General features: G+C 42.6%; 1 protein-coding gene across 1 annotated transcript in view; it reads right to left on the bottom strand.

The window, feature by feature from the left end:
* The window catches only part of ERGIC1 (endoplasmic reticulum-golgi intermediate compartment 1), a 59,999-nt gene that overhangs the window by 21,745 nt on the left and 13,679 nt on the right, over window positions 1-24,575 (bottom strand). The window contains exons 2-3 of the mRNA XM_026063105.1: window positions 15,411-15,472; window positions 8,700-8,772 (exon numbers count right to left, since the gene is read on the bottom strand). Of these exons, the coding sequence (XP_025918890.1) occupies window positions 8,700-8,772; window positions 15,411-15,472 (135 nt within the window). The remainder of the gene's footprint in view (window positions 1-8,699; window positions 8,773-15,410; window positions 15,473-24,575) is intronic.

Below are 24,575 nucleotides of genomic sequence, written 5' to 3'. Positions count from 1 at the left end.
TCAAAGTGTATGAAACACTTTGACAAGCCCTTGCCGAAAAGTATATATGYTAATGGACAAAGCAGATTAAGGGCAGCTACAAGACAGATTCAAAGCGATTTTGTTCTGGTGATACATCTCTGGACAATAATGAACTGTTTGCCYTGTGTATTCAGAAGAAACAAGTCTTCAGACAGAGAAGCACACAGCTGCCAATTTTGCTAAGATAATTATTCACAGGTCAGTAGGGTTTATAGACAGTCATTTAAAACCAGCACAGCATGTGTCTTCGGCTTCACCACCCTACCTTTCTCTGTTTTTAATTGGCCTGACATGTTGCTTGCAATCGTTACTCAACGTATTTTTCAAGTGATTAATAAAAATGACACAGAGGGAGGGGCAAGATTGCTCATCAGTGACCTAGTTAGGAGCTTCTTGGCTGAGCCCTATCCTTCCAGGTGGAATGCATTAAATTTTCTACGTATTCATTACTGATGGATTAGGTAGTGTGCAGGATTAAGTCATACTTCCAAATATGGTTGTGAGGAGCAGCTCCAGCCAGGAGAGGCATTAATCCCCCAAAGCCATGCACCTTTCTGCACTCGGAGTCCTCCCATCAAGATCCCAGTTGCCAGCAAACCTGTTTCATAACAGCACCTGGCTTCTTCCCAGCTCTCTGCTGTCCGAGATGTGGACCATGCCCAGCCAGTGCCACAGGCAGCTTAATAGTACTGGCAAAAAGGAGTGYGCGTGCTCGTGGAGGAACACATCAGGTTAAGCATCTCGGATCCCACTTCTCTGGACTGAAACTCTAGGAATGTTAATATTGGCATTTAGTGATCTCTAGTTCTGAACTAGTCAGAAGAAGTGCAGTCAGGTGTGGTCTGTGAGCATGCAAATGCACACAAGCCTCTCAGTGATAACAGAGTGAGACATGGCTGCTGGTAGAAGTCAAAGGATTAACTGTGCACACAGAGCCAAATGTTTTACATAGGAAAGCAAAGTGGTGAAGTCACTCAGTTACAGACTGGATCACTGAGGCAAAGAGAAGTAGGCCAGTTTGTCCACGTTACACACGCCATTAACTGAGGAGATAAAAGATGACTTGCTTCCTGTCCTGAGCTCTGGTCACTAGACCAACAGTTCCCAGCTTGTCCTTTCGGCAAGGCTCATGGCCACTTCCTCCTCTTTGCCTGGTAGCCCCCTGCTCCTCCCTTATTCATATTTCCAACTTTATAGCCCTACCTATCACTCCTTAGACACCTGACAGCTTGTAACAACTTGTCCTCGTTCCACTTCCTCCACCCTTGGGAGGAAGCTGGATGGAGCTGGCAGAGAATTGGCACTCATGTCGCAGTTGCTATCCCCCTCCCCAAGGCCAAGAATCCAAGTTGCACACAGCCTTCCTATTATTTAATCAGACAGCCCTGGGATGTTAGGAGAAGCGGTATTTGCCACCTCTAGTAACTCTCCCTGGAGGGATAATGTCCCCAGTGGAAGAAAAGAAGTTGGCTCCGACTTATAGCTGCCCCTCCTGGAATCTAAAGTGTCCCAAGATTAGAGCAACAGGGATTAACCGTGAATCTGGGACTGTCACAAGGGAAATAAAATCTGAGGTCAGGCAGAAGGACACTGTAAATACAGATGGTTCATATAGCTCTTTAGAGAGAAGAGCATGTAGGGTTGTATTGTGACTCCAAAGATGGCACGTACCTTCTCCAAAGACCCTAAGCAAGTAGGAGTTGGTATTTTACTAGTTGCTAGTAGGACTACTTAAATAAAGTGGCACAATAAAGCAGTGGTTAGGTACAGAGCTATGAAAGTGTAACATGGGCAGTAGGACAGGTGCACTTCTCCCACCGCAGGGCCTCCCTTTACTGTTTCAAGGAAGAAGAGAGGAAAGTTTCTCTACACATCAGGAGCCATGATCCACACAGAAAGAATCTGGTTCACTTCTAGAAAGAACCACTCTGAAATACTTCACGTTCCTGGGCTGCTGGGCTTCTCAGTTGCTCATCCTGTTTGCTTACAAACTTGTAACATTACACAAAAAAATTGGAGGRATTCTTTTGCAGATTGTGCAAATGGCACGCAAGAGAAGGAGAATGAAAGGGGGAAACAGCAGCAAAGGGACTTAATATTTTTTAATGATCTTATCCAATGAAAGAGAGTCCCGTTCTCCATGCTCTAAGACTTAGATTTATGATACAACAGCTTTGTTTCTCCAGAAACAAACTTCCCAAGCAGATGGTTATTTCCACCCAGCAACTTTGGCCACTAGCATTAGACACTTCAGCACTTCAACAGCTGAAGAGCCTGAGGCCCTTTGAATACAAGAGGAGACAAACTGCATCACCCTTTCTGAACTTCACTCTGCCTGAGTGCATCTTCCTTGTCCTCTGTCTTCCTTGGCCYAGTCTTTGCTTCAGATTCTAACCTTTTTGCTCCCTCTTTTACAGCAAACAACCAGATGCCCTTCTCTCCAGTAATCTGCCGTACAGACAGAAAATACAGCCGCTGACTCCAGCAAGTTGCATTTTACCTTGTTCTCTGACTCCCAGGAAGCACTTTCTGGCCTCCAGCACCCTAAAGCTAAAGGGGAAAATAATTATTCTTTCTCAATGGAGCCCAAAGCTTCTCAAGAGACTTTCTTGGGTGAGCTCTAATCAGCCATCCCCTTGACAGCTTCCAGAATCACAACAGTCCAAGCTGAGACTCCTGCACTACCTCCTTCTCAGCTGTGCCAAACCAGAAAAGAGACAACTTCAGACAAATGAACCATCTTTTCAGTTTGTGCTAAGGAACAATAAATAAGCAGGACAGCAAATTTTCTACTGTGTAGTAAGTTAGCAGAGCAATACAGTGCATGCGTATTTGTAAGCTTTCTTCTATGCCCTGAATAGCAGTCAAAACTTCTTTTAGAAGGTCTTTGTCCCAGATTTGGTCTCGGCTCAGCATGAAGCATAGAAAACACACTGTCCTACAAAGGAAGGAATTACAATTCTCCAGGAGGCAGGAAGAAGGAGAAGGGTTCTAAAGATGTCAACGTATATCTGAGTCAAAGATTGCAAATGACATCATGACATGACCTTCCGCTTCCTGCTAACCCACACAGGTACATTAGGACAGACACTTCACAACCATACAACACCTTTTATTAGGTAATCTCCTAGGTAGTAGGCAAACATTAATTAAGCTTCTTAACACCCCTGAGAGGTAGGTAGCTAAATATTACTGTCCTTCTACAGGAAAGWCAAGCGTCTGTCTCAAGGTCAGTCGGTGGTAAGACTGACAACCCCCATTCCCCTTTAGCTACTAGGAGGTATTCCACCTTCTGGTTTAGCTTGCTCCAGCATTTCATCTGCCTCAACAAGATGAGCTAGTGGAATTGGAGTTGCATCTCTACCTTAGTGTCTGGGACCGGGATGAGAACATATGAGCTCTAGCACTGTGCTCCCTGTACCAACAGCATATRCTCAGAGGTTACAGTCCCTAGCAGGAGGAACACTTGCTGCACCAGGATCACACTGTTGTTCAGAGCAGGTGCAGTTTGACCTTGCAAGCTGCTATGAGAAATTTTTGTGAGCCAAGAGCCACAAAACACATTCTACATATCTTGGGGAGCTAAAGGACAGAGGAGCTCTCCAAGTTCTCTGAAGGCAGGTATGATAGCTATTCTCCCATTTCATTGCAGGATCAATCTTGGGCATGCAAGTAGGTCCAGGGTGAACAAGCAATATCGGTCTTGGAAGCTCCTAGCTTTTTGCTTCTTCCCCTATCTGTGGTACCTGACAGCCTGCACAAACAGTTGAGTTGTGCTGCACATGGTGTCTCCCTGGCACAGTGAGCTGGGCTGTGTGATGTTCACAGACTGGCCAAGGTATTCTTCAGAAAGATTAAAGCAAGCAGTGTCCCCAGTGAATGACCCAGTCACCTCAAATGAACAAATGATGCGGGCATTGCTGCTGATTTATGCTCTTATGCAAATACAGTATTTTTGTTGCAGATACTCTACTTAAGTAATTGACTGCCATGCAGGGGGACGCAGCCTTTCAAGTAGCAAGCTTGTCACTTCAGCCTGTTCAGTGCCAGCTACTTCATTAAAAAACAAACAGATACACAAACAAAACCAAAAAAACACTGCCAGGAACGGTCTGTTGCTTTCTACTTAGTGCRCTGTATCTGGTCAACAATAATTGACCTGTCACATTCATACCACAAGTGCCAAATTCACACCTTCCTACCCCTTCCCCAGGCTGCCAATGCAAGGCAAACTAAATAAGTTAATTGCATCTTGCCTCCTTAGCAATAGAATACTTGGAAAACTCTTATCGAACCTATAGAACATAATTCATGACCTAATTAAGGTCATAAAATGCAGGATTATCTTCTCACCAGCTATTAACTTCCAGAATTGATCTGGGTTAATTAGAAAAGAGATAGATGATTTCTATGTTCTTGATTTGCAACATAACATCAAGATGAGTGAGGAAGTCTGTTAAAGGTATGCCAAGCAACTTCTAGCCCTCAGTCCACTCTCAACCTACTACTGATCCTGCCCAGGAAATACCAGACACATTTAACACTTTAGCTTTATTTCTTCAGCCATTTGAGTCATTTGCTCAGTGGGACAAACATGTATTTGATATTGCCAATTTTGCAGAAGTCCCAGTGTGGAACATGGGCCTCCCTTCTTTTATCTGTCTTTTACAGAACTGAGGAGTTTGCCATATTTTGTCTGTTCTGAGGGCTTCAGTCACACTCAGTCTGGGTCTGCTTTCCAGTGCAATTCCCACCCTCCTCTTAACTGCAATGATAGGTTGTGGTTGAGCAAAATAATAGAATTTCTTCCCTCACCACCACTTTGTTGTATTTTTCCTGGGAGAGGGAAGAAAGTAGCCCCACCTAAGATACAAGCTTTGATTTCCTTCATGGCTGCTCAGAGGACTGCCTGTTAGGATCATGCGATAGATCTAGAAAATGAGAAACTAGGAAATTTCTAGCCTCCTCAGGGCTTGTCTATACAGGAAGCTAGCAAGCAGCAGACTAGGACGCATTTACAGTGCGTTACCTATGCCACAGGAGCTTCCTGCCTGGTCACGGTAATGCGCACACTCTCTTACTTGGCTTCCTAACTGAAGTAAGCTCCCTCRCACAGACGCAATCTTGGTGCTCATTAGACATGCCCACACACCGAGTTATGACACAGCTACTGCGGTGCACGCCGTCTTCCACACGTAGATAATCTGTTTGGTTTTAGTGTTATGACTGTTATCCTCAAGACGAGAGTGCTATTTCCTGGCCTCTGCTACCTAGACAAGTCTTTGGCAGCCAAGACTACAAGCACTAAGACAATAGGCTGGTTACAGAAAAACACCTTTCAAGTTGGGCAAGAGTAACCAAACTGAGATTTCTAGCAATAATAGGAATTTATGTTGCTACAGTCATATGAAAGTAGAAGAAAATCCAGCAGTGGGTAGAAGCTAGCAAGCACTAGGGGTTAGTGTAGTGCAGAGCAGATCTTGTTTTCTCATATTACAGCACACAAGTACAACCAACCACACCAACCTCTCACTTCAGATGCAGATACCCAAGAAATCTCCTGTTGGTGAGAGTTAGACAGTTAATCCTGTGGGTACCACTGCTATTTAGGTTGCTGCCGACTTGCCCTGAAGGAGGCTGTCATATGCACACRTACCATGCACAATTACTTGGCACACTAGGGTTATGATGTACACACGAGTCCACATCAGGCAACCTGGTACATCTCTGATGTAAGGCACATGGCCAAATGCTCTCAATTTCTCCTTGCCATCCAAAATGTGCAGCTATCTCCATGCAATCCTGCTTTGTCAAGTGCATGACTGCTTTAAGGGAAATATTACACAAGAGAAGAAAGACTGATGCAGTTTCATAATGCAGTTAGCACTGGCAAAGCAGGAAAGCTCACGCCATGTAAGTTAACAGACGCAAGCATACTCTGGTTAATCATTCAGATCCTGGCTGACACTAGGAAACTTCAAGCTGGCAGGGATATCTGTTGTGGAAAACTTGATATAAAAGAAACTTGAAGCTTGCAATAAAAGTCGATTGGAATTCAACAATTTGCATTTAAGCAATCTTCTGCATCTTCAAAAGTATATCATTCAGGGGCCAACAAGGCTCAAAACATCTTTGTGAGATAATATTCCCCCCTGCTACCTGCCACCACCCCTTTCATAATGGTAGCATGGAGTTCTCACACTGCTCCAGACTACACACAGCTCCACACCTCCATGCCCATATTCCAAACCATTGGACTATGCTGCATCATAATCTACTGCCAATAATATACCTTTGAAAGGGAAGCACTAGAGGTTAGCAGCATCTTTGAACACCTTGAAGGTACAGAGTTTCCCAGAAGAGACAGCAATGAGTAAGAAATGGAAAAAGAAAAGTTTACTTTGTCTTTAGAAGCTACTGAGCTAGGAAGTACTTTGTTACTGTCACATTCTGCAGTATTTCCACTGTTACAGAGGGAGCCTCTTCACAAGTACTGTGGGTGATGTGTTCCCAGCAAGAGAGATTTTGATGACCTATAATTCATCAGAAGGAGGTTTTCATATTTTGCAAGTTATTGTTTTGGATGGTCCATGACGAATCAGTTTCCTGCATTCATTTGTCTCAGCCTCTTCCATGACATCCTCACTAAAATTTTACTGCTTTATTGCTTATAAACACCTCCTCCTCAAGCAGTTCCTGCTGGGAAAGGCAGTTCACCATCTCTCTGAGGTTTTAACGAGAATCCTGTCAGCTGAGCATTCAGGAACTTACAGCACCTATAATATCTTCGTGGAAAATGCATCATCCCGCTAACAAAGTCACAATGTGGGAAAAGCATTAAGAGGCCTCAAAGAATCATATAATTTTGCTGTTCAAAAAGAAATTATTACACAACTCACTACACAGAGGCACATAAGTCTGATCAAATTAATTGAGTTAAGTAAATGTTACTAATTTCCCCAGTAAAACATTAACAAAACAAAAAAAGAAGATCAAATGAGAGAATGAGATCTAAGATGAGACCAAGGAAGAGTACTATTTTTTTTTTTTCCATGTGAAGCAATTTGTGTAGCTTTTAAAAATTTGGGGTTTTTTTTTGGAAAATTCAGCTTTAGAGCGAGGTGTTGACAAGGGGATCCCAAATATTTTATAAGCAAAAGCATGGGACTGAATTCAAAGAAAGAGTAAGGGAGGAAGAAACATAAGATACCAACTCTGAAGTAAATGAGCAATAGGAATAAAAAAAATTAGTTGGAGCTAGATAATACCGCTGTCTTAAGGTTAAGCGTTACTCAAAGTTACAGTTATTCTTGAGATGATATTCTTGTTCCAAGTCAGAGTCACACAAAAGCAATGAAAGAGCCACATGGTTATCAGAACCAACACTAAGCATGCTAGGTCAAAATCTGGCATGCGAGTCCAATGAATTCAAGAGCTGGTGCTATCTGGACCACCCTGTAAGTCTGATGGAAGCTCCACCCTTCCTAACTCTCCAGGAATCGTGCATCACAGCTAGCGAGCTCACTGCCACATCAGCAGGATGATGGAGAATGAGTCCTAGAACCCAAAACAAAAGCACCTATGTTAAGAGTTACTAAGGAAAGTTTGCTTTAAAGCAGGAGGAGCGTGAGAAGAGGAAAAAAATAATAATCTAACTAAAATACTTGTTCTATGAGTGATTTTTTTTAAATGGAAATTATTTCCATCTTGCTCAGAGCGAGGTCCTGAGGAGGTTACCTGGGGACAACTCCTCTTTAGGCACAAAAGCCTGTCAACTAAATTTCCAAGTAAGGTTCGACAGGCACAAAGAAAGAAGATAATATCCATGCTGCAAGTAAACCTATCTGCAAGTACCAGACATTCAGTTCTATCTCAAATAAAAAAAAAGTATTATTAACATTAAGCTAAAAATCATTCATATTTAAATGCAACTCCATATTCCAAAAAGTATCACCAAAAATGACCCAGTGAAGACTGGCAAAATGTGATCCCCACTTTGTCCACAGGGAAGTGAGAGGAAAAAAATGTCTTTTCAGGCATCCTACCTTATCAGCAATGAAACCCTGCAGTCTCCAGAGCACAGACCACATGGATTCCACCAGTGGGCACCACACATTTAAAAATATGGTGTCACTGATTTAAAAACAAAACAAAACAAAACACCCCACTATTTTCCCAGAATCACTTTGAATGAAACAAGTACAGAAGAAAGTACTTACTCAGGAGAAGAGAGGAAAAAATCTCAGATGAGGGCAAAAAATCAACAGCTTAAAGGGGAAGAGGCATTAACCTCTTTAGTATTCACACTGCCTTGCACCTGATCACCACAGAAACTGGAAAGGGTCAGAAGCTGGGTATAATCTGTGGTCACAYCAAAAATATCCCCCATGCTCAATACATAAATCTCGTATGCAGCTGATAAAACATCAAGCAGGTCTGGAACAGCTTTCCCTAACAAAAGTATTTTAGAACTAAATTTGCCTAGGATACATTAGTAAATTAAAAAGCTGAATGAATGATTGAGAATTTGGACTCAACCAAAAGGAATCCAAAAACCATTACACGACTAATTGGGCTAGTGAAATTACAGACACATTTATGCAAGATAACAGAATGAAGTTTTAAAGAACCATATACACACATGCATTCATACAAAAGAAAACAGCATTTTTACTTACATTTCAGTGGCTATGAATCCGGTGAGCTCAGACAGGAAGAGAAACAGTATGAAGAGACAGCAGCAGACAGAGACTGGAAAAAGAAAGATGGAAGAAAAGGTTAGTTTCATATCTCTAATAAAGATACAAATTGTTTTCATGCAGACAGATGATTCCCCCAATGAATGCATCGCCCAGGACACACTTGAGAATTCACATTCTCTTTAGCAACAGGGACCCTCAGGAGACCTCAGGGTGATACCACTGGAATCTCAGAAGTCTTGTACCAGAATATTCAACATCCTGCTGGGTATCTAAATTCTTGGGCTACCTTCCAACCTAAAGTGCAATTTCCATCTCCCCACAGCTCCTGCTTTCTCCATCTCCAGCACACAGTGCAGGTCAGCCAACCCTCCCTCCTTCTTGCCAGGCTGCTTGACAGTACGACATCTTCGGAGCCTTTGCTGATGACATTTTACCACTACTAAAACCTCCAGAAAGGAACAAGAATCAACATCACCTTGCTTCAAAAGCACACAGTCAGTTACGCAGCATATTGTGGATTAAGAGACATTTTGCCTCTTTGTCAAGTCCTAAGGCCATATGCAAGCCAGGCTCACAGTCTGCTGGACCCAATGGACAGAACTGGCACAGCAGAGATGTGGGGATAATGGACTAGTTTAGCCAACGCTTCTCCAGTTTCTCCATTTGCAGATGTATTGGCTCTTCAGTGAGGGAAAATTCCCAGTAAAGGAAATGCTAAGTACCTGGACAGCAATTCCCATGTCTTCTAAGAAAGCTAACCTAGAGTTAAAAGAAGGGAGCCCAACGTAACTGTTTATTACTGGTTACTCTTCATCAGAAAACTATATAAAACATTGTACAGTGAGGTTCACACAGCAGACCTGCAGAGGAGGGGCTGGAAGGATGGACAGCTGTGAACTCTACTGAGTAGGAATGACTGGAGTAGACAAGGATGTGCCAACTCAAGGAGACAGGTCTGCAATGTATATCTGTATTAAATAAAAACTTCTAAGTTCACAGTGAATCACTATACAAAAGAGTAAACCCGGAAATGGCATGTTATTCCAGGGTTGTGACAACAGGCATAAAATCTGGTTCGCCCCTCAATCCCAGTACAGTAATAATGACCAAGCACTCTTTGGAAATGAGCGCCTTACCATAGCTCCTAATTAAGATTGAGAAATCCGTAAGAAAACCCTGTTCCTCAACTTTATTCCCTATGACCAATACAGCCTGAATACCCATTCCTTTGGGAGGCACAAGCAACAACTGGCTGGAGAGCAATTGTATCATACTACTGTGCTTGTCCAAACAGCCTTGGTAGGGAGTATGAGAGGCAAGGGAAGGAAAGAGGAGGTAATTAAGGCAAATACCGAGACAGACCCTTAAGTGACCCAAAGCCTTGTGCCACATTCTTCAGATTAGTCAGCCTGTGGTTCTGAGGAAAGAGAAATGTGTTGCTTCCCTTTCCTCACCAGAGTCATTTCAAGGGTGGATTCATTTATTGGCCCTCTCAAAAGTGCAAGGGATTAAAAAAGATGCCAAAAAATCCATTAATGAGGATGAAGAGAGAGAGAAAAGGGAAAAAGAAAGCCAAAGAACAGTAGGAAAATGGGAAGTGAGAGGAGATATTAATTTCCAAAGAGAAACCTTCTCAGATGGTCACACAGTTACTTCCAAGTCTTGGCTGTCAAGACACAAGAGAAGAACACTCTGCTGTAATCCAGATAAGCCGCTAGCAGAGTGCGCGAGGAGGYGTGGGGGAGGAGAAAGGTGCACTTAAAGCACAGTGGCAAATTCTTATGAGAACACATACACCTACGTAAGAGCACAAAAGAAGTAAGCACCCAGTCACAAGACAAGTTGATCTAGTGTTTCTTACTGCTAATCACCAAACAGCAGAGACACAAGATCACTCATCTTTGGCAGTATGCAGAGGGAAAATGTTTCACATAGAGACAACCCTTTCATCTTTAGTCACATTCCTCTGTGCCTTGTTATCATCCTATAAAGGCTTTCCACAGCATCAGCCAGATCTCTCAGCTCTCCATCACTTCTATGCAAGCCTGGTACTGCTAACTGTAAATTCTCTTCTGGAGCTTGCTTTCTCTTCCAATGTTTTGCTTTCCTCTCTGTCATTTTGTCACTGAATTACCTTCTCCTTTCCCAGCGTACCAAGTATTTGCTCCCTCAAGTCCATATTTCATTTCAGCTCTTCTAATGAAGACATGTGACAATACCCAAATAGAGTACAATAAAATTACACTAACCTATATTTAGAAATACCTACAGGTGAGCAAGAGTACCCTGATACACCTGGCAAGGACTGACTTTCAAAGTTCTTCAATATTTTTGTCAGTCTTCAAACTGCGTGGTCAGTTTTCAACCTGGAAAAGAGATTACTGAGGATGACATGCTAGATCCCTAYAAAATCATGAGCAGCCTGGAGGAGATGAATGGGGAACAACTGCTCACTGTCTCTTCCAGTACAAAAATGGGAGGGAAGGGGAAAGATAAAAACAAGAGGAGGTTTTTCTCTAAACAACACAACTGAATTCTGTAACTCCTTGACTGTGGAGGTTGTGGATGCTAAAAGTCTACAAGATTTCATAAAGAATCAGACATTCCCTGAAGAAGAAATCCATTGAGGTTTATTAAACACAAAGGAACCACCTCTAGGTCAGGAAGTTCCAGAACTGCCAATTGACTGAAGGCTGGGGAAGCGTTTAACCTGTCCTTGTGCTCTTTCTTAGGCATCTGCTGCTGACCGCTACCGGAAACAGGATACCAGGCTAAATGGACCTTTGGACTGACCCGGCTTGGCTGCCCTTGTATTAAAGTCTCTCTGTAAACACACATTTTGGGGGGGTGAGGGGAGGCTGGCATAAGACTTATGTGCAAGTCTTACGCATTGAACTGTCTCTTCTGCCAAAAGTTAGATGGAAGCTTTTTCAGATACAGAACGTGGGCTCCTCTAGTTCAGGTGAAACTGCAGGCACATGTGGTGTTCCCAGTATAAGAAGTCACACACACAGTGCTTCAGCTACTTATTTCATAGTGAAGGCCTTTATTTGCTTCCATGCAAAYGTACAGTTCTCACAGCCCACGCTTGACAACTGTATTATATTTGGAAGAGTAGATTAAAGGCTGGAATCAAATAGAATAAAGCAATTAACATGGAAAGCTTAATTCAACTGCAAAAGCATTGCAATGTTCCAACAGAACTCTAAGGGCCATCAGAGACAGGCTTTCTTAAAACTCTACTGTGATAACACCATCAATACGTTGAAGGTTGCTGGCGTTAGACACACTGGAATACACTGCTGTTGGCTAATGAGAAACCCCCAAAGGATGGGGATACCTCCCATGCAACTTTTCAACACTGGCTTCTACAACCTAACCCTTTGTACGTATCCCTTCTGATACATAACTCCATCTATATACATGCCTGACACGTCCCTCCCCCCGCCCCAAGAAATGAAGGAAATGCAAAGCAAAGTGTTTAGCGCAGCATACAGAATGAGAACATGAATCCATTTCTATATTAAGGCATAAAGTTAATAGCATTTATTGTTCAATGAAACAAACTGCTATGAAGTGCGAGGAGCGGGTCTCGTTACAGATGCCATGTGAATCATAACTTTGATATTTCCTGATGTGTATTTAAAACTCCAGCCTCCACGCAGCATAGAGTATTTCTGGATAACRTTACCATGTGTGCATACAACATGTGCATGCAAACTATGCATCCGCATCGACTGTTAAGTAGCAAGATTGCTACAGCAGCTGCCTGAGCTGCAGGCCCCTCTCTCAAGAAGTCAGACTGCTCCTGTCCAGCCAGATGCCAGCTGTCAGACACCCAGGGCACATGCCACTGCTGTCTGCATACCCAAACATGGCCAGTTTGTCACCGGGCTAGCCAGGTCTGTTAGAATGGCTGTGTGCCAGCATCACAAACACCGCTAAACAGGGGTAGGGAGGCTTTTAAGGACTGGCACAAGCATCTGGTGGAACAGCAACAGCGGCAGCATGACTGGTTGAGTGGCACACATACCTCAATACTATCTAAAACAAGAGATTTCTACTGAGAAAAAGAATGCCCAACTACTGCACACATTTCAGGCAAGTCCACAGCAGTGGGTATGTTCTTCTAGGCAAACTTCACTCGACCAAATTACRGTGGACTGCTCCTGCTCCTCATTCCTACTAATGTCCAGCGGCTGGAAGGGTTGCCCCGCAGATCTCAAATACCTTGTATGCAGCATCCAGTGCAACTTAGGAAATTACAAAACCCTACATAGCAGAAAGACTCTCAGAAGCCCTCCAATTGGCTTCTGAACTTGCTAGCATTTGAGATTGCCTGCTCTTCTCCACCAAGAGAAAGTGATGCTCATTGAGCTACCTCCTTTCTCTCTGAGCTTCTTTCCAGGGAAGTTGGCCATCTTACTCCCAGTGGTTAGAAGCAGAATTGGTACTTTCCATTTCCTGTCTTCTATAATTTGATCTATTCTTTCTTCCATAACGCAAGCAGCATAGATGAATCAAACTTTTGAAAAGAGGCTTTTCTAGAATTCAAAAGAACCTGTAGAAATCCTGCAGTAAATCCATTCCCATTCCAKAAAGTCTTCAGTAGCAGAAGTCATACGGGACTTAAAGCCTCAGCAGAAATTGTGGGAAGGGCCCGGACTACTTTATATCTGCTCTGTAAACCTTGGAACACTTCAAGGAAGTCAAAGTGCAGCTGCAGCCATATCCATTTCACAGATTTCCAGCCCTCAAAGAGTTTTTGTGAGGCAGAACTTTCCCCTACCCCCAAGCTCCTAATATTATTAGGATCCGAATTCCCTGAAGCRTTTATCACAAAATCATTCAACCTTCCCAGGCTTCAAACTGGCATGGAAATGGGCTAGTCTCATTCACAGCCTCCTACAATACTCAAGATTACTGGCTTTCAAATTACAAGTCACAGGCTTGGTCAGACAGTCCATTATGAAAGCTGTACACAAGATCCTCACATACAGAGCCGCCAAAGTTTGTTGGCTGCCTGTGTGGTTCAAAAGCCTCTTTTGGTCAGAATGCTTATAGACAGGCTGATAGAAGGAGAACCAGTTAGAGAAGAAAATCAAAGCTTGAGAAGCTGCAAGTAACAATAGAGAGAAATAAGTCAGCTAATAATTTTAAGAGTCACAGCCTCCAAGCCTTTCCACAACAAACTTATCACTTAAGCTGTTTACTGTAGATCAGAGAGCCTAACACTGGATGGCCTTTGATGGTTTTTCTTTGTTTCTAAAACACGCTCCTTTGCAGGTGATTCATAACAAGACAAATTCTCAAAGGGAGCCYAGATACAGCGTGGGAATTCTTAGTTTCCAAAACAGAAGAGAAGGTAGGAACACTAACAAGTTCAAAGTGTTCTTTCAAAACACTAAATCTCATATGACTCTAAATTAGTAAACTGTTTCAAGCCCTTTATTCACAGTTTCAGCAAAACTAAATGGGAGTCAATATGCAAGTAACTCTGTTCTTGATCAGGAGAACATGGAGGACAAGGACTCTCAGAAAATAAATATTTAGAGTCACACACTATGTTCAGTGAGGAGTTTCCTTAGCTTACAAAAGACTTTGCTTTGTGTCCCATTGATTCGCCATTACTGACTCAGTTCTATTTGACGTCCGTTGTCACCAAGGGATATGACATCACTCACAGCAGCAATGACATACAAGGCTACTGACCCATCTACGAGAATGGATGAATGGAGCAAAACTACATGATCAAAGGAAGTCACTGTTCAATGGAACAGGAAAGCTCCATTAGGCATCTAATTACAGACTTGGCAGGACCAACTGATCAATGTTTACCGCTCTGCACAGTGCACTCATTGGTCATGATCGTGTGAAATTACATTACTCAGCCTACAGTCTCCCACCTCAGGCAGAGGAAGGAAGGAAAAGAGGCCCAAGGCAAGAGATTTGTATCAGCCAGAGTCTATGGATTGATACATGGGAGTGAGAGTGGATCATTGCTGGTGGATTCTGTCAAAGTAATTTTTCTTCTTTAAAAACATGACAAATAAAAGCAAAATAAAGCCTCTGCTCATTTATCCCAGCTACAATACCAGATGAATCCCCCGAGCACGTTGTCACAGAAGTCTGTCTCCCAATTCATATTCACCATTGGCCACTTGTGTGTTGCCATCCATCCTGCTCCCTCCCCACCCAGGCCCTAGACATCAGAACTTAAGTCTCTTTGGCAAGCAAGATGTGAATGCAACTGTCTTCAGCTGTTTTTCACCCTGACTGAGGGGATGCCCAACAATCAGAGAGAATTAAAAAATCCTGCAGTTCTCCCCTCCCCACCCAGTGTTTAGAGCAGACCTACAGCTCCTGTTCACAGAAGACACTAGCAAAAAGCTCTCTAGCCACTTCAGTAGCTAGCACAGTGGGTATTTCAGCTTTAGCTTTTAAGAGCTCCCTTTCATAACAACATATCTTTACCACTTTTTGTTATTAAGATTCTGAATCCATGCAGACTACTCCATCGTTTAGTACAACTTGACAGATTGGGCAAAATGAGCTGTCTCAGCAATAAAGGATACCCTTTCCAGCATTTAATATCCCTTTAAAAATATCCTCTAAGACAGAGAGGCCAAAGGATCTTTAATTTTAGACCAGGGGTACGCAAGGATAGCAAAGAGAAGTGCTACTTACTAATAGCCCCTGTGTAGGTTGGCTGTGTAAGGTCTTTTGGCACCTTCCTGTAGATGTCAAACCTGAAAGAGGAAAAGTAACAGCCATAAAACAGGTGGAACATTTCAATACATTTCATGTCCCCACAGCGATGAAAGATACTGAAGTTTTTCCATTCGGCTTTCCAATAGCATTTTTCAGTTCACAGAAGGTTATGAGATGGAAAACAAAACAAAACAAAAAAAACCATTTTCTTCTGTACAATTATGTAATCACGCTGCTTTTTGGCTCCAATTTCCAAAGCACTTCCCTCTACCTCCCTCTGCCTTGTTTTCATGGATCTTTGCAATCTGAACTGTTCATGATGCCAGGGGATAAGTCATGCTGGACAAGTTTACACAGACCACCGTAAAAGGAAAAGGATACTCTACAGGCTCCTGAATATAAAGAACTAAGCCTGGTAAAAAAAAAAAAAAAAAAAAAGAGAGAGAGAGAGAGAGAGAAAGACAGACAGACAGACAACCCCTAGATCTACGCTGCAGCTTGCAGTCTGTACCCTGGGCAGCCAGGGATTGCCAATACCAACGTCAGAAATCAAGGTGTTGAGATAAGAAACCTGCCCTTGGACACCGCATACACAAGAGAAATTAACTGAAAAAGTCTGCTATTCCCCCTGCAAAATCCAGTTTAATATTAGACTGTTGTTTTGATTCAGTCATATCTTTTAATATCCACCCGGCTCAGCTTTGCTATTTTAAACTCTCCATGGTTAAACTTTCATTGCCCTTCTGATGTTAGATGTATTATTTCCTACCACCTTGTGTTCCTCCATGGCCAGCTGCAATGCAGCTCTGACATCAGTTTTTCCACCACTCAATAAAAATTAATTAATGCATTAAAAACACACACACCCTAAAGTGGGAAGTGACTGGTTCTCCCCCCAAATAGACTTTTTTTGGACATACTGCTAGTGAGTAAAATTGGATGCTTTTTTCCAGCCCAGGAGGGGCATGAGAGACACTGCGTTCCAAATTCCCATTCTATACTGCAGCAAGATGAAACACCTCCATGTTTATTCAGTACTTCCTACTACATCAAATGCTATATTGAGAGTTCAAAAACGAGATCAGCTTTCTCTCCTTTACTCTGCGTCCGATTAGATCATCGATACAACTTGGAGGCACACAAGGTGAACAAAACAGCATTTGCCAAGCATGGGATCAGAAGGGCGCTGCTGCTATGTTTTGTTCAGGAGTTGAAGCTGGATGAAGAGAAGGTACGAGAAGGCAAGAGAGGTGGTATAATGAGACTTCAACCATCCCATTCAACACCTGAACATGCTATGAAATCACTTAACTGTTCCAACAACCTAGTGCCTCAGCTATGAAATGGGAAGAATACACYTCTCTAGGGTCTCATGAGGATGAGTTCAGGATCCGCAGCGTTTTCAGATACAGTGCTGATGGGGCCATATAAGCAGGCAGAGAGAGCCAGCCCACTTGCCAACTGCACACAGTTCTTGTTCCTGTGATATAACTGACAGAGCATGCTGCACAGCATATGCATGGAGCTGTATGTTTTTGTGACTCCATCCACCGCCGTGTCCTAAACAGATTAGTAATATTGCTAAACGAAACAGTCCATTTATGGATCTGCAGCTTCCCTGCAAACATCTGGAAAGTGCTGTTTACATTCCTTCCACATACACCAAAGCAACAGCAGCAGATGATAAAGCAAGCCAGAGCGGCTGATGACTTCATGGTCTCCCAGGCGGAGGAAGTAGCTGATCTTCCTGCTCACAGCCCATTAAATGCTGAAAGCTGGCGTCGTCTCTCTAAAGTCACAACAATGGATCAACAAGGCTAAAAAAGCTGAGAGAGAAAGAGAGACAGAGCGCACATGAACACGCAAGAGCTTTTGAGTGTTAGTGAACATTTAGAAATAGGAAATAGCTCTACACTGGATCCAGTAAAAATAGCAGCGTGTGGATACTATAAAAGGAAGTCTGTTCTTATAACGAGAAGTATTTACTAGTTTTAAAATGATGAGCCATCACAGGATTCAGTAAAAATACCTAGCTTTTTAAATAACTCAGTGGAAAGTTGATGTCACAGCAGGAGTCTCTCCTCTCAGATTGCTATTTTCAACACATAAGTGACACCAAAAAAGAGTTTTACATTGTGAAAATAAGCTAGGAAGACAAGCAACATCAAACTCTTGACCAGACCAAGACACTATAGAAAGCTGAGCAATGGTTCCCAGCCACATTTATCTCCTGGCTTTAAGAGCTTAAAAGGCAGCTCACCATCTCCATTTGCTATTCCGCTTCCCATCTCTTCTACTACRATTTTATATTCCCTCTTTCTCTACTCCAGTTATGCAGACCTAGAAAGAGATTTAAGCAAGCCTCTGGATCTAATTTGCTRGAGTTTTGAGAAAGATTGGGTCTATACTTCAAGGCTCAAGCCTCTCTGTAAGCACAGTACAGCATGTTTGCAACATTTGTCACATGAGATCCTTAAAACACTTTAAAGGRCAGTTAATACCTGAGCGCAGTGAGCGTACACAGCTTGCTAAGCAAAGAACATAAGGCAAACAGCATCCCAGCCTTGAACTTAGTCTAGAGTCACATACAAGAACAGTACGGAACAACCCAGGAGGACAGCGTAAGACTATAACATGCATGTTTCACAGAATTAAAACATTTTTAGATAAGGGCAGACACTAAGGAGTAACTYGGAATCAAGAGTGAAAGAAACACACACAGTTAGCTACCTTCTGCTCACTGACACATAATACCACTAAGTCCAAGACACTACTGGATTAAAATAAGAAGGACTGGATCTTTACAAGTATCCTGTGGAAGTATTCATCTGTGCTGCAGGGCTTGGAAGAGACAYGCTCTAGAGTAAGGGGGTTTATGCTTCGATCACGGAACAATACTCCTCAGGGTGCCAGGCATCTTCCCATAAAGGACCTGGTATGGGCCACAGCCTGAGAAAGCATAATTTATTTAGTCTGATCCATGACAGTGGAAACAGCAGTTGGGCTTAAGCGTTCAGAGAAAGGAAAGCTGGGAGCCCAAAAGGACAGCAGTGTTGCACTTTAAAGAGATTGATGGCTATGCCGGCATGGTCAGGGAACAGAGAGAAAGCTTGGAATTAAAGGAAGATGAAAACTGCATGGGATTCAATGACAGCTTGAAGGGTAAGTTTGTGAGACACCAGAGGGATTAGATTCCAGCAGTAAGTAGAGGATGGAACCCCAAACAAAGCCCTAATTAATTACAAATAATTCTAATAAATCACTAAATMAAGCAAACTTCTCATACAAATCTGTGAGGTTGACAAGTTATTGTAACAGGAAACCTTAAAGCCCCAAGAGGTCAGAGATCTGTGAAAGCCACAGGGTTAAAATCTGATCAACTTCTAGGCTCCACCAGGCAAACTCCTCTCCTTTTGCAACTAGCTTCTTGCCTACATCATAGGGCTCAAAGCAATTTTAGGGGATCACTTAAACTGTCCTGGGAAGAGGAAAAAATGCAGATTAGGCATTACAGATGATTTGTAATGTGTGAGGGAGGAGGCCATGGAGTTGTATRTATGGAAAGGGGAACAGGTTTTACTTGCCCTCGGGCCAGATATTCCTACAAGCACCTGCAGTAAAAATTCCAATAAGCCTCAAAGTCCCAGCAGCATTGGTCATTTGGAAGAATATCTATACTCCAGGAACAGAGAGGAACCTTGTGCTCTGTATCATAAAAGCTGCTTTACAGATTTCTGATATCGGCACATTCAAAGCAGTGGAAGATATTACTTACACTGGAGCAAGACTGGATGTTCAGAAAGGAAATCAATACCAGCCAGCTCATAACACAGTGAGGCACACCRTGTTACACTGAGAATATCCATTTTGGTATTCTTGTAGTCATATCCTAAATGACTGTGAGATAAATTAGGTTGCAGATTTACAGCATGTTCACTATTTCCCAGCAATTGCTAAGTGAACTCTCTTAACTTGTAGTATTTGTAGCAGTTTTCCACTTTCACAGAGGGATACATTACTTTACACTTAGAAAGCAGGCACATGGGCAGTTTCCATAGGATGATTAGCATGTTATTTTAATATCTAGCTTTTGGCAACTGCTTTTCTGAGTAAAGGAAGAAAAGACTTGCAAGGAGAAGTAATATCTTTGAGTCAAATCAACCGACATAGCTGGAGGGTGAGAACAACAAGCTTTTCAATAGGAAAGCTCTTCCTTCAGGTCTTGCATATCCTTATAAAGGGAGGGCTGGACCTTGGAATACTAGAATACCAGGCTAAAGATAGAAACAGGCTGTCATAAATATAACAAAGCAAATTCTAGACACATCTAGTGTATCTACTGTCTTTTCTCTCAATGGAGAGCCCAGTCACAACCACAGAGAAAAAAAAAAGGCTGTTTAATAATCTGACTTTCATCAGAACCAACATTCATAACTAACATCAGGGACTGCTACAACACTCCTTTTTCATGCCCAGTGTTGAAAGGACATAACCAGAAACTCTCTCACCTCCTTGACTGAAATGTCGACCAACTGGTCAGACAGCATTTTGAAGAGCAGCAGCACTAGGATGGTTCTTAAAAGGGCCCAAGCAGAGAATCCACAAACCTTAGAACAATTAAATGAGGTCTGAGGCTGAACTACGGCTGTCTGATTGCCAGGTGTGCAACAGCTCTCAGAAACACCGAAATTACATGTTTCGTCTCATCTTCTTGCAGTTGCACAAGCGGATGGCAAGCTAAAACTGTGGATTGGCATGCCTCAATGGAGCCAAAAGGACGGCACATGCAAAGTGCTATTAAGTAACAGATGGACTTCAATATTGGAAGTCCAAACTATATCCAGACTAAAATGGGCTGTTGCTTTTCAAACATTTTTCTTTCTATAGAGATATATGCTYTTCCTGTTCAGTTTTCAGGATTTCTTAGAGCTATAGAAAGCATCGAAGTGCTTCACCAGCCACAGTCAGATGCAGTACCACTCATCTGAACGGGACGAACAACTATGTCTGAGGCTGGCTAAGCAGAGGCAATGGTAGGTCAAACCCAACAGAATGAAGCAAGTTGACATCATCAGCCCTGGGGTGATTCCTGACTTTCCTTTCAAATCTACCTGATAGACAGTGCAACATGGGTGACAAAGAGGGCAGATGACGTCTACCCAAATACCGTTTTTTTTCCTAGAGTGGATACTTCAAATGGCTGCCCTGCAAATGGGGATGAGTTCACCCCTCAGCAGGAGCTGCCAGAGGTAGAGCTTCCTGTCAGGGCACACTTTATAAACACCTACAAAGTTTCAAGCATCAGTATTTCTTGGAAATATTTAAGGAAGTGAAGTACTAAATACATCATTTCACTGAAGAGTACTACCTCCCTGAACAGATAAATCCTGACTGATATCCTTGGAGCCTGAAAGGGGCTTCAACAGCCAGAGAAGCCCACCTCACAGCCACAAGCTGCAAGCTTTGTAGTTCACTTCAAAGCACCCACGGCAGCCTATACACCTGTCCTTACAACAAATTTTCTGGGAAACTATTCCTCTCTTAATAAGTAAGGATTCTCTTCCCTATCCGGTACCGGATTATGCCGGCATGGCTTGGTAGCTTGCCACTGGCATGAGGTGGGTTCTATAGCTAAGACGACAACACTGACAGGATCCTTACCCTTGGGAATGCATCTTCTAGAGTTTAGTTTTCCACCTACTATTGATTTTCCACTTACTATTGAGTTTACATGAGTGTGAAACCATTAAAAATAATTTCAGAGACTCCATAATATGTCATAGGAGACTAGTGGAATTATTTCAAGATATGGAAACAGAGGTAGCTTATCACACTAGTAAGTTACAGATAAATGGATGAAGCATTTCAAAGACATTCTAGTGCCGCTTTCAAACTGCTGTAGGAAATGCCTTATAAGACAAGGAGGAAAAAAGATAGCACATAACTAAGTAGACTTTTAGGGAAGAGTTGCCAACATTTAATCTAACCTGAAAAGTTTCTTGTTCAGAGAAGATTCATATGAATCTAACTCTTGTACAGAAACATATCAGGAGACTAGCTTAAGCTCCTATAGAGGCTCTGTGTTTTTCACAGAGCGCACAAAGCCACGTCGTTGCATTCTCAAGATCCAAGCAAATACTTCACTGACAGGCACAGCGTATGAATTTAAACAGACACACACATACAAAGCGTTCTCCTCCACCCTTTGGGGGCTTTTAAAACACACACGGTGCCACCCAGCTCCCTGCCAGCCATGAGTCAGGGCACTAGGATCTGGCTCACAGACGAAACAAAGAAAAGGTAAAGCAGAGCACGAAGAGCAGACACGGCGGCAGCACAGGCGAACAGCATCTTGCTGCACCACGCTGTCAGCAACCTGGCACTCAGGCAGCAGCCCAGTGTCCTGTTCACAGGGGTCACGCACGAGCCGAAACCGCTCTGAGTATTATTCTGTCTCAAGAGAGGGTCACGAAGTGCTACAGCAACATCTCTGYAAGATATTGTTACCTCTTTCACAAGCTAGAAGTAAAGAACTTGAGGCAATACAAGAAAGCAGTACTTGTAAGCAGTGCTAACTAGACAGTGGCTAAATTCAAGCAGCTTCATAGCAAAGGGGAACCTTGACATCTCGAGGAGTTCACATCAGAGAAGGAGGAACACGAAGTCCTCCTTCAGCTTACAGCAGTTATTGCATATAGCAACTCTCAAGCATGCAGAGCCCTCACTGGCACAGGAAGGAGAGGAAAGAAAGGGGCAATGCATTAGCCGTGTTACCTAAGCCAGACTTTCAGAGCTCACCACAATAGCTTATAAATCTCCCTATAATCCCGATCCACTGTGTCAAGTCACTGCAAAGAGAGAGCAGATGCTTTAGCTTTGTCTGTGGTGCACTGAAAGCTACCTTTGGGGTGAGAAGCAGTGGAACATTTCCATGTACCTTTCCGCAAGGTCTGTTCTCATTGCTTTCATGGGGGGGCCAGGGGAAGAAGGTTGCTTTGTAACTCTTGGGCTGTATTTTAGATTCTAGTTAACCCAGTAAAAGTGCAACACATTTACATATGGCACTCGGTCACAGAGCAGAATTTAGGCACTGTAAAACACTTAGTCGGCAGCAATGCTGACGTCTGCAAACGGATTAATTTTCCGCCCTTTCCCCTCTTCAAATTATTCAGAAATGTAGCTTTCATGCTTACAAAAGGGGAAAAAACATTTTTGTTCTTTAAGCAGACTATATTACTCCCAAGAAAAACTGAATATTGAAACATTAGTCTTCTTTCTGAAGCATACTGGTGGTATAGGTAGGTAGTTCTGCAGCATGTACAGGAGGAAGGTGCCTAGAAGACATGATCATTCAGTTACAGCAAATTACATTTCAGATGTCAAAGATGATTAAAAAATTGGTATCAGGGCTGACATTCCACCTTTGGCAGGTCAATGACAGCGTAAATGCATCATGTCATCTTGTCGCAGCAGTGAGGGTCCATGGCTGTGATTCATACAGAAGAATGTGGGTGTTGAAATAACACTTAATTCTCYACCTCCTGCGTTAACCAGCTTTTGGAAGAGGCATCTATTTTTCAACAGACCCCACATTTGAAGTTGAGGTCACTAATTCCTGGTGACATTACTCATTCTCAGTAGCTAGTCCAGTGCACATTGAAAAACCACCTCATTTTTACTAAACATCAGTAACTTTGAGATCTATTCAAAAAAAGAATTGAACTAGTTCTACTGAACCAATTTGCTTCATTTACAAGTAAGTCTACTTGAAGTGACTTGCACGTACAGCATATTTTACAGCGAAAAATGTAAGTTCACTATGTAAGTTCACTATTAAGTTAACCAAAGAATTGAAAATTCTTCAGCAGATTTGACTAAATAGGACAAAGAAGGTATTACCGAGTACAGATCCCCCCAAAAATATATTTTTTGAAAATACTGTAAAGATTATCTTAAGCTACAGCAATAAGAAATTTGGAGAACTGCAGAGCCAATGTTTRTATTCCAGCGTGCTGCAGATTGGAGATCCAGTGCTGGAGAAGGGCTCATTCATCCTAAGCAGGCAGTGACACCTCTTCCATCATAATCCATCACATATAAGTGTCTCCTGAAGAGAGGAAAAGAGTGTGGGGGAGATCTCCTAGGGCTTTCCAAGATACAGGGATAAGAAACTCTGAATAAGAAAAAGCCAACTGGTGAAGCCTTGTAGTCTGAACTGTCCCAAAGGGTGTTTAGGGTCAGTTAAATCTACATCCCYGATTGCTTCCTTCTTGGTAAGACACATCACTGCTCAAAGAAACAGAAAACCAAAAAAAGAGAAAGGCAAGGCATCCACGACACATACCCAAATGGATGGGCTGTTTTTTTGAAGAAACAAAGCACAATCCCCTGTCAAGCTAGGACCAATTCCGTGATCAGCAAAACCACTCGCTCAAACATCATCCCAATTTTAAACTATACAGCACAAAGGAGCAGAGAAATGAAACCCCATCTTCAGTGGCAGCCTGCACCTCAGTGGGAGGCTGCAGGGCACTGATACTCAGTATATCGCTCAGATTTTTCTCGACATTTTTACGCCATTTGCAAAGACACAGTGGCTTCCCTCTTCTCACATAGTATTTACATATTTACAATACAGGTTAATTCACTCTCAAGACAGCTGAATAAGTCAGAAAGCAGGAATAAGTCTGTCTTTTCAGAACCTCTTTGAAAGCAAGACTGCATCACTAAATCCGCTGATCCATTTGTATACCTAGAAAGTAAGCTCTGAAACCTGGCACGGCAGCTGACACTGAATTTGTAGGCCAAGCTWTCTAGTCTACAATATAAAACAAGGTTAGGCTGCCCTTTTAACAACCACTTCATCCAAGAAGTGTTCCCCTGCCAACATGCAAGGGGATATAAGTTGGTTAAAACAGTTCTCAAAACTTGTTTCCCCTTGGGCTTCTGCCCACACGCTGGTGAATGTGCTTAGCCAGTCTAACAGCAAGTAGCACGGTTCCTGCAAACAGTAGCGAGACTGAAGTGCAATATTGTTGGTGGTGTTTTTTCCCATTCATCAAGCCTTTCTTGCAAACAAAAGAAAAATGAGCCAGAGTATGGCCGCAGGCCTCAAATATCAATAATTCAACAAGAATTCAA

The sequence above is a fragment of the Apteryx rowi genome, unplaced genomic scaffold (genome assembly GCF_003343035.1).
Source record: "Apteryx rowi isolate R43461 unplaced genomic scaffold, aptRow1 scaffold_2, whole genome shotgun sequence".
Classification (NCBI taxonomy): Eukaryota; Metazoa; Chordata; class Aves; order Apterygiformes; family Apterygidae; genus Apteryx; species Apteryx rowi.
Note: the sequence above shows the minus strand (reverse complement) of the source record. Positions and strands in the feature narration are given on the sequence as shown.